Source organism: Agelaius tricolor, unplaced genomic scaffold (assembly GCF_023055355.1).
Source record: "Agelaius tricolor isolate 1412-34295 unplaced genomic scaffold, bAgeTri1.0.p SCAF_2, whole genome shotgun sequence".
NCBI classification, from domain to species: domain Eukaryota; kingdom Metazoa; phylum Chordata; class Aves; order Passeriformes; family Icteridae; genus Agelaius; species Agelaius tricolor.
Window position 1 is genome coordinate 79,950,399 of NW_027269262.1, and position 10,886 is coordinate 79,961,284.

The 10,886-nt window shown below is 42.4% G+C and overlaps 1 protein-coding gene across 1 annotated transcript; it reads right to left on the bottom strand.

Annotated features, from left to right (window-relative positions):
- Positions 1 to 4,141: 4,141 nt before the first annotated feature.
- On the bottom strand, positions 4,142 to 8,154 carry UTP23 (UTP23 small subunit processome component). The gene is made up of 3 exons (XM_071421695.1): positions 7,717 to 8,154; positions 5,525 to 5,699; positions 4,142 to 4,649 (listed from the first exon to the last, which is right to left on the bottom strand). The coding sequence occupies exons 1-3, from the start codon at positions 7,902 to 7,904 to the stop codon at positions 4,263 to 4,265; spliced, it is 750 nt and encodes a 249-aa protein (XP_071277796.1). The 5' UTR covers positions 7,905 to 8,154; the 3' UTR covers positions 4,142 to 4,262.
- Positions 8,155 to 10,886: the final 2,732 nt, after the last annotated feature.

The following is a 10,886-nucleotide window of genomic DNA, read 5'->3' on the forward strand; positions in this document are numbered from 1 at the left end:
ATTAGTTAGGCCATTCCTAAATCACAAGGTGCAGTCTCTCTCTCACTCCTGACTCTCTGGGTACAAAAACTTTTGCTTTCTGTCATTCTCTCTCGGAACACTGCAATTTTTCTCCCTTAAATTGTAAATGATAACACCTGCTGGGGCTCTTATTTGTTCATTCCCGTATCTCTGGCTGCTCCCTGTGTGAGATATTACGCCCACACGGAGGTATGAAATATACAGTAGCTGTTTGTGAAACTTCTATATGAAAGATGCAGTGAATATAAATAATGGCATTGTTCCGATGTTCTTCATCTTGTATCTGACAGAACATGTTCAAGAAACTCCAGGAGCACTATAAAGCTGATGGAGAAGTCATTCACACTGTATCACAGTGTAGTTGAAAACAAATGAGCAGGACTGATCTGGACATCCTATTTTCCTTTCACCACCAGAATGTATTTATTCCTCAAGTCATACGATATTCATATTTACTTTAATGATTCATAAACATCCCAGGTTCCAGAGGCTTCTAATTAACTCATCTATTTAGTGTCATTAACAGATGCCCAGGGAGTGATTTATTGTACTCTACTGGATCACACTAACATATAAATCCAGCCAATTGAATTGGCAGGCAGTCTAGGTAAATATCTTCTGCTGCTTGTAGATGAGACTCCATCCTAAATTCAACATTAATGCCCTGCAGACTGTGGCTGATGTATTATTGTTTTCTTCATCTATTACCCTGCACATGTAGCATACATTGTATTGTATAACACTGGTTATTTCCCTGTCTTTTTAAAGAAAAAAAAAGACTTAGTGAGCTGCTGCCTCAGATTTGGGGTATATTTTTATACTGTCTGAGAAAAGAGGAAATCAACAGCCTCAAATAAGTTTTTGGTCAAGCGCCTTTTGATTTACCTCTGGCTTCTGTAATTTCAAAACTGAAACCAGTCTCTCTAACACCCTAGAGCAAAACAATCCTAAACTTCATGAGAAAGTTATATTGGGAGCCCTGCCTATAGCAGAGTTGTGGCCACAACTCCAGCCTTTTTATTGCTAAATGAAACAGTGGCCTTTTGGGCAGTACATGGAGTGAACACCTATGACAGCAAAGTTGGCTCTGTGAGTGCTCCCACAGTGGTGTTTCTCACAGGCCTAGGGATGCTCCTAGAGATTCACACTGCTGAATTCCTAGAGGGACTTGCCAAGGTTCACAGCCTGGGCCAGCTAAACCTCCCAGAACCTGGCAGGCAGAGGCAGAGGGGCCGCTCAGCCGGCAGCCACAGCGGTGAGAGCTGCGAGAGCCCAGCCCGGGCAGGGCTCGGTGTGAGCGGCTGCTCCCGGGGTTACTGACTTAAGGGCATAAACACAGCCAGTCAGCTGGACTTGCTTCACTTGGACATTGGTGGGCTTCTCTTTCAAATTCCAAACCATTGATTGTGCTTGTTGCCCGGGTGGGCGCTCTCTCCCAAAGCTCAGAGGCAAATTACTTACCACAGGAGCAGAGTTGCACTTATGCAGCAGATAAATTTTACAGTTTTTCTCTTAAGAGCTCACTCCCTCTCTGAGTTCTTCCCAATGGCAGCACCATGAGCCAGTTTGTGTTCAAATTATAAGGAAACACTGAAAAATGCTGTTTTAAATTCCTTAAGGTGGGAATCATTAGAGGACTGTTAAAATATTCTCTTTTTTTAACAGAAATTATGTTTGTGTCTGTTCACAGTCTTTAAAAAAAGGTGAATTTAAGCTTTGTGTTTCAATGACACTGAGAGGGACTTCTGTAAATAATTAGGGTGTTTTCTGTTCTATTTTAAACAATATTTTTAGTAAAGTGACTGGGTTTTAATATACTTTTGACTCAGAATGTGATTTTGATGGCGAACCAACTCTGCTCCAAGTTTTACTTACAGTAGTGATATCTGTGGGTGGGTTTCAGGAGGAGGAAGAAATATAAGCAATATTTATGAAAGAATGGGAAGCAAAACTACATTAATATGGGACTGTGCCCAAAGAAGTGAAGGTATAGGGACTATGACAGTTTGAGAAAAGTGTCAAACAAATATGCTGCATTAAGATATTTCTAGGAGTTACTGAATTTCTCCTCAGGACTCACTTCAGCAATCAGTGTGAGAACAACATCACAATGAGCGTGACTGTTTTAAATTTCAGTTAAAGCTTTCATCTTGACTATAGCCCCCTTCTGCCCTGCTTCTGTCTCTCACAGTCTGTTCCAAAGATGCTTATGGCCTCAAACAGAACAACGCAGGCATAGCCTGCTCCTAGCAGCTGTGTTGCAAGGAAGGCCTGGGCTGGGGCTGCAGCAGTGTCCTGTGCCATGAGCACAGAGCACACACACCATGCACCTCCTGTGCTAGGCAGATGTGACCCTGGAGAGTCTGGTAAGCCTGGCCAACTCCCATCACTCAAGCTGGTTTCTCAAACTCTGTGAAACAACTGTCTATATAATTTGAAAAGCCAACAGAAAGCGCCATAGATGATAGCTATGTGCTCCAGACATTCAAGAACCTGTGCAGACAGTGCACGAAAATACTTTGCAAATGCATGATACACATGCTAAGGAATTGTGTAGAACACACAGCTTAAACCCATGTAGGTCAAGAAGCAGAAAGCTTTCCTTTAAAGAACATCTCAATTAAGAAGAAATGCGTTGATAACAGTTAAAAATCTGGCAAGAGATGACTGGAACACTGTGAGAGCACACTGATGCCACAGCATGTGCTATGATGCACATCTCTCTATTGTCAATTCGGTCACTCACTTCAGACTCTAATGCCACCAAACATTTAAGGAGGCATAGGAAGCAATGAAAATCAGGTACTTGAAACCATTTTAGAAACTATCTCCTTGTGTTGCTTTAGGCTGTGGTAGCCTTACTTTTCTTCACAGTAGCTGTGTTTTTGGATTTGTGCTTAAGTGTCGAGATGTTTTCGTTATTGCTGAGCAGTGCTTACACAGGGTCAAGGCATTTTCTGCTTCTCCCCTCACCAGCAAGTAGGCAGGGGGGACAGAAGAAGTTGGGAGGGGACACAGGCAGGGCAGCTGATTTCAGCTGACCCAAGATATTCCATAGCATATGGCATCACACTCAGCATATAAAGCTGGGAAAGAAGGTGGGAGGACATTTGGAGTGGTGTTTGTCCTCCCATGTCACCATTACACCTGATGGAGCTCTGCTTTCCTGGGGGTGGCTGAACACCTGCCTGTCCATGGGAAGCTGTGGATGAATTCCTTTTTCTGCACTGCTTGTGTTTTGCTTTGCTTGTGTTTTGCATGCTTTTTACTTTCCTTATCTTAACCCACAAGTTCTCTCACTTCACCCTTCGATTCTCTCCATCCCAGCGCAGGGGGAAGCTGAGTGCATGGCTGCATGGGGCTGAGTTGCCAGCTGGGGTTAGACCAGAACTCTCCTCCAACCCAGTTCTGATCTGTTCCTAACCTTACAGAACAGAACAGAACAGTCATTAGGGCCTGAGCCCCATCACCCTCAGCTGTTTGTATTCCAGGAGTCCTGCACAGCTCTGCTACACTGTGATGGCATTAGGTACTACCAGTGCTTTGATTCAGCAATTTTAAGTTGCATTTTTCCTATTAAAAAAAAAGAATAAACTACAGGTGAAATAGGTAAGACTGGAGATGCTCTTATAATGTCAAGAATAACAACACAATTGCACATCCTCCATGATTTTCTTAATAAATAAAGATCAGCACCAAGAGAACTATTGGTTCACATGGTACTTAGAGAGAAATTTAGGCTAGACAGGGCTTTTGAGGGCAAGAGCTCTCTTTGCAAGAGTAAACTTTTGTATTCAAACAGAGATAAATAAGCTATTGTGTTATATTAGGTCAGTTTCATAATCTCTAACAGGCCAGCTGTAAAAACTAGTTTTATGAAGATCAGCAACCTCCATTTAGAAAGAAGTCTAATATCCCACTGAAATCCATATTGAGGCCAAGAAGCATTTCTAAAAACTGGTTACATAGCATGTGAATTTTAACACAAACCATGATGCTGGAGAGAATAATGAAATATGAGGGTTCTTAAATATTTTGTCGCAAACGCAACACTAAATAAGAATAAATTATTAGGGCAATAACCTGCAAATACTGAGATACAGTAATAAACAGTACCATCTCACAAAAATAAATTTTAATATTAACAACTCAATTTCATATGACTGCATATTAATCTGTATTTTTTTTCAAAGTTCAAACAATGTTCAAATTTTGTGTTTGCAAAATTTGCAAAGATGGGTTTATTCTCCTTCATTCTGACTGCATGACTGTATGACTTCTGCTTTAACTCTATTTCGTTTTCTTTTTCTTCTTTTCTTCTTTTCAGCAGAAGGCTCCTGACCCTCCTGTGTTTTCTTCTTTTTCTTCTTCAGACAGCTGAGAGGATTGGGGCCTCCTGCCCTTTTGCGTTTTCTTCTCTTTTCACCTTCTTGCTTTATTAGTCCTTCTTTTTCTTTAAGCTCCACAATACTTTGTTTTTGGTACTCTGGAACAAGCTGATTTGTCTGCAACTTTTGAACAAATGCCAAAGATTTAGGAGAAGGTTTGTCCAGCACCATAGTGTTCTGAATAATAAAGAGGAGAGGAATGCCAGGCTTCCTTTTCACTTTGTTTGATAATTCCTGGTCCTGCAAGATTAAACACTTTAGTCAATATTTTCAGATGAAATGGTATTTGCAATTCAAATGCACCTACTCTTTTAATACAAAACTATGAAGATAAATTACATTATGAAAAAGATAAGAAACTTAATTTAGCAGATATACATGGCAGTGCCTTTCAGAGCAACTAAATTTCAATTTCTCTCCTGATTAGCTGTACTCCTGATGCAAAATTTTCCAACATTTTCCCTTTTCCTGCATGTATATGCATACATACATTTTTTGAGGAAAATGTCCCAATTCACTTATATGCAGACCACCACACCACATTATTTTTTCTGTAATAAATAATTTTTTAACTCCTGTAACTTACATATCTATAAAGAATTTGACTATAAACTCTTTTATATATATTGTATATCATTTATAGATGCAGTCTCAATAACAAACCCAAGAAAAAATGCCTATTTTACTTGTATTTATTTATTCTTTAGTTCAAAATATCTTAAAATTGAAGTTATATGGATGTTAACATTTAATTTCATTTTTCAGACTACTGTGCAAAGCAGTTCAGGGAAGAGGATGCACACACAAGCAATATGCAAATTAACATTCATGAGTTGTTTTTTACACGTCAATAGGTAGTCAGTATGTTTTCATACTCTTTCACCTAAAGTAAGCAATATCATTACAAAGTAAAAAAATCTAGTTCTTCAAGTAGGAGAAAATATTCCCTGCTTTGTAATTAGGAAATACATTAAAGAGCAAGTAAGACTTTACATGATTAATTCCCACCAACTATTTAAAAACCTCATAATCAAAGTTACTATAGGCTTCTTTATCCTTAGGTATCAAAACATCACTTCAAAAGAAATGGAGCTACATTTCCCATGAGCTTTTACCTGTGTGGCAATAAAGAAGTGATGAGGGTTGCCATCTTCAATCATGGAAAGTAAACAGGTTGAACCACTCACAGGATTCTTATGGTGAGAACAGCTTCGAACTTGAAATCTCTGGGCAATTAATTTTGCTCCATACAGTGCTTTCCCCAGTGATTCAAGTTCTTTTATGACACATCTGAAAACCAAAAGAGACAATAATTTCTAAACAGAAAAACCCCTCATATTTTTTACAACAGCAAAAGGCTGATGGGAGTTACTTAGGAATGAGCAATGCCCAGTTGTTCAGGCTCTATGATTTGTAAATGGCACCTAGAAATCCGAAAAATATAGCCCATCTGAAGACATCACCAAGGTTTCCTTGGCTGTAAACATGATTAACCAGTAATAAAATTAAGATATATTCAATGATTTAAAAATAATTCACATCAGCGACAATGCTGAGTCCTTAAATTTATGCTTGAATACCACCGAGCATATGAACCACTACCTAACAAATACAATTATTTTTAAAATTTAATTTATTTTTAAATTAACTTATTATAAAACTTGAAAATGTACTTTATTTTTTAAAATGGAAATAAAAGATCTGGGGAACAACAGGCCAGTCAGTCTCACCTCTGTGCCTGGCAAGATTATGGAGCAGATCCTCCTGGAAAATATGTAAGACATGAGGAAAACAAGGAGTTGACTGGTGATAGCCAACATGGTTTCACTAAGGGGAAATAATGAAAAATCTGGTGTGTCAGAGTTACAGTGCTGATGGATAAGGAAGGGCAACAGATGTCACCCAACTGGACTTATGCAAAGCTCTGCACACTGTTCCACACAACATCCTTGTCTTTACACCGGAGGCATGGATTTGACAGATGTGTCACTGGGTGGATATGGATTGACTGGAGGCTTGCATTGAAGAATTGCAGTGAACAGCTCAATGTCCAAGTGGAGACCAGTGACAAGTGTTGTTCCTCAGGGGCTGGTATTGGGACATGTGGCATCTTTCTCAGTGACATGGACAGTGGGATCCAGTGCACCCTCAGCAAGTTTGCCAAAGACACAAAATTGTGTGGTGCTGTTGACTCTCTGGAGGGAAGGAATGCCATCCAGAGGGGCCTGGAGATGCCTCAGATGGGCTTGTGTAATCCTTGTAAAGTTCAACAATGCCAAGTGCAAGGTCCTGTATATGGGTCAGTGCAACCCAAGAACAAATGGATTGAGATGGAAGAGAATGAATTGAGAGCAGCCCTGACAAGAGTGACCTGGGAGGTGTGTTGGTGAACAAGAAGCTCAACATGAGCTGGCAGTGTGAAAGCCAACTGTGTCCTGGGCTTCATCAAAAGCCGTGCAGGCAAGGCACTGCAAGGTGAGGCAGGGGAGTCTCCCTCCCTACTCCACACTAGTGAGACCCCACCTGGGGTCACAGCGAGCCAGCTCATTTCCCACATGAGGCTCTTTTCATAACATTGAGGTGCTGTCTCAGCAACTCAGTATTCTGGCAGCGGAGAAAACATGTACATTCAGCGGGCCTAAGTGGAAGCTGGTCAAAATGACCATCTTTTATTGCTGATAAAAGAAGAAAGAAGAGATGTTTCAACATGACAGGAGTAGTTTGGATCAAAGCAATTCCCAAACCTTTCACACCAAACGACATGACTCAATACTTTACACTGCTTAGAAGATGCTGTGCAAGAAGGTTCAGTGTGTTTTTTGAGCCTAGGGTATACCTCTTCCTGGCGTTTTCACTACTTGCCTCCATAGCGGTCAGTTGGCTAGTCTGTTATTGCAGAAATACAATGTAACTGAATTTTTGTATTTCAATATATACAATATATCTAATCAAGTAATAACAACGGCAACTTGAAGGCAACTTCAGTATGCAGTGTGCATGTTTAACTACCATATCTTTGTCCGGCCTATCCTTGTCCTCCCTTGCGAACAGCAGCTTTGGAAACAACCCAGCAGGAGCTCCCTCCCGGCCCAGATCTGCGCTTGCCCCTGCTGCTACCACCCCGCCAAGCAGCTGCGGGTGGGCAGAGACCCACCCGGCCCTCCCTCACACCGCGGGGTCACCGCTGGCCCCGCAGTCCGTGCCGCTTTCGGAACGGCAGCTGGGCCCGAGGATGCTCCCAGCCTCCTGCCGGTCACCCTCAGCCCCCAGCCCTCCGGCCCCGGGGCGCCTCTGCTGCCCGCCGTACCGCGTGGTGCAGAGCTGCGCGGCGCCGCCCAGGTACCCGGGCAGCTGCTCCCGGATCTGGATCTTGTTGCGAAGCGCGGCCTGGCAGAAGGTGCCATCCAGCAGCACCTGGAAGGGTTCGCGGAACTGGAAGTTGTGCTTGTAGAAGCCCATGATCTTCTTCGCGTGCTTCTGTCTCGTCACCCCCATGGCGCCCGCGCCGCCGCCCGGAACGGCCGCGGCTGCCCCGGAAGCTACTCCAGGCCCGGGCGGGGCCTCCCCGGAGAGCCGGGACCGGCCGGGCCGTACCGAGATCTTCCCCCGAGAGCCGGGACCGGCCGGGGCAGCGCCGGGGCAGCACCCGGAGAGCCGGGACCGGCCGGGCCCTGCCGAGATCTTCCCCCGAGAGCCGGGACCGGCCGCGGCAGCGCCGAGGCATCACCCCGAGAGCCGGGACCGCTGCCCCGTCCCCGGAGGGTCCCGCCTGCCCGTCCCGCCCTGCACAGGGGTAACCTCAGGGATAGTTCATTGCCCCTTGTTCTGCGGTGCTGTGCTGGCTCCTGCCGTTTGCTGAGATAAGAAATGCCGAGTTTTCTTTTTTTTTTTTTTTTTTTTTTTTTGCAGTTCACTGTACTGATAAAATTATAGTTGCTGTCGCAGAGACTGTAGTTTAATCACACCTCAGCATACAGAATTACAGAATCACAGAATCAATTTGGTTGGAAAAGCCCTCTGAGATCATCTTGTCCGACTCAGGATCCAGCACCACTTTGTCAACCAGACCACGGCACTGAGTGCCATGTTCAGTCTCAAGCATCACCAGAGACGGTGATTCCACCGCCTCCCTGGGCAGTCCATTCCAGTGTCTAGTCGCCCTTTGTGTTAGGAAAGTTCACCTAATGTCCAATCTAAACCCCTGGCACAGCTTAACACTACATCCTCTCATCCTGACACTTGTTACCTGAAAGGCTTAGGAATACTTAGGAAGGCTTAGTCAGCGCCCATTTATATTGTTTGCTTGTATTGGCTACATCAATCTCAAGTTCAATGTGCAAAAAACCAAAGTTGAAAAGCACATATTCTACATTTTAATTTTTTTTCCAAGACAATTTAATTGCACTGCAATCTGGGGACACAGCTGTCATTGAAAAGTGCACAAACTCCTCCCTGTCCAACACAAAACATGAACACACCAGACATCTGGCATTAAGAAACCAAACTTACTCTTGCCTGCCTAAAACAGGAGCATTATGTGATACCTTAACACCATCAAAATGATAATTGGAGACATCTGTCTTGCTCTGCAGGTTTCACAGGAGACATCTTTCTGCCTGGGACAACTGTACTCCAAGCAAAACCACGGCAAGCACCTGCCAGTTTGTTGTAATCAGTCAGGCTGCTCTAAGATCATTTAAGCAAATACTCAGCTGTCATATTGGCCTTTTTGCTAGCAAATAGACATGGAAAATAAGTGCTTCCCAGTAAGTCAGTTAGTGTCAAGAGAAAGTGAAAAATAAAGGATTTGATTACTATTCTAGAAATTCAAATGTTTACATGGAAAAGTATTTTAAAGCACATAGGATGAAAAGGGCAAAGAACAGGTGATTAAGAATATTTTCCATGGATCCAGTTGTGGTGTTGACAGTATTTTCTGCCATTAAATCCTTCTTTCCAGCTGTCTTCAGGGGACAGTTGTGCATGCTCCTGAGTAGCATGGACATACGTGGATATATGCCTTGTTATGAGCTAAGTGACATGTTGAATTCATTATTAGACATAGTCCTATATATAAAAGTCTTCATAAAACTTCAGTCCTGTAGCTGATGTGTTTCCATAATGCCATGATGACTCAGTTCTCCTATCTCACTGCACAGTTTAATTATTTAAGATGTTAGACAAAAACACTCAGCAAGACTCCAAAGAAAAACCTTACTGGAGAAATTATTTTTTCTTCAAGTGGGTTTTTGCTTGTTTGTTTTTGTGTTCTGTGTGTGTGTGATGACAACTAAGTAACTGCCCAAAGACAGGCACTTATTCCATGCTAAGAACACTTTCCACACCTTACCTTAGAATGAGGAATCTCCAGTGATAATACCTGCTATCACAGCTATTACAGAATGGAGATAAAAATTTTAAAAAAAGGAAATAAGAGCTTGAACTAGTTTTTGAACAAAGTGTAAAGTAAGATGTAGTCCACAGTAGGGTGTTAAATACCATTGTAATGAGATACTGTTTCCTGGTAAATAGTATCATCACAGACAAGTTGTAATGTAGTTGGTAGATGTGGAATATGTTCAGAAGGCTGGCTAGCAGGCAAAACACAGCACAGATTTTGCCTTCTTATTCCTCAGAAGATGGCATTAATTGGATGATAAATTACTTTTAGTACAATTATGTTTCATATGTATGCAGTGCTCTTAAAAATTATTTTAAATAAATTTAAAATATTAAAAATAAGGTCTGTAAGATTACTATAGCAGTACAGAGAAGTACAGTTCTGTCAGCATTTTCTTTCATATTTTGACAGTATTTTTCATAAACTAAAATTCACCATATTCCTTTCAAGTTCAAATCTTTTACTATTCCCATGAACCATCTGTAAAGTGGATTTTTTTTAAAAAATAAGTCTAGGGATATTATGAGAGGTGTTGAATCCAGACTTCTCTGGTACCTGGGGTTTGTTGCTTCTGGCAGCTGAAATCCATCCATGTACAATTTCTGGACCCAGCAGGATCCTTATGCTCCCAAGTGTGCTGGACAAGTGTGGCACACACAGAGGGCACTCACAGAGCCAGCACACAGAACAATGACACATAATGCACATTCAGAGAGTGAAATGCTGCTCCCCCTGTCCAGCTGAGCAGGACTGAAATGCCCAGGAGATCACTCACACACCCTCATTCCCTGTACTCATCAGAACTGCCTCAGTCACAAATCCCCATGGCCCCTCAGTCCATCCAGTGCCCATGCCTGGACTCTGGCCCTCCCATAAATGTATGTGTGTCTCCTGCTCACTGCCTAGTCCAGTTTAAATCTGATAGCAGATTACACATCCACAGGATTAAATTCACTGGGGCAGAATATTTAGGTGCAAAAGAAAAGTTAGAAACCATCTTCATAAAAAGATAGGACTAGTTGCTGAGGTCAGGCAGAGAGCTCAGTAAGACAAATGTACTGAATGCTGCCAGCTCA

Excerpts from the sequence above, each read along its gene's own strand:
- UTP23 (XM_071421695.1), bottom strand. The coding sequence starts at position 7,904 with ATGGGGGTGACGAGACAGAAGCACGCGAAGAAGATCATGGGCTTCTAC. Across the intron at positions 5,700-7,716 it reads GCGCAGCTCTGCACCACGCG|ATGTGTCATAAAAGAACTTG; the intron begins GTACGGCGGGCA and ends TTTGGTTTTCAG. Across the intron at positions 4,650-5,524 it reads ACTTCTTTATTGCCACACAG|GACCAGGAATTATCAAACAA; the intron begins GTAAAAGCTCAT and ends TTAATCTTGCAG.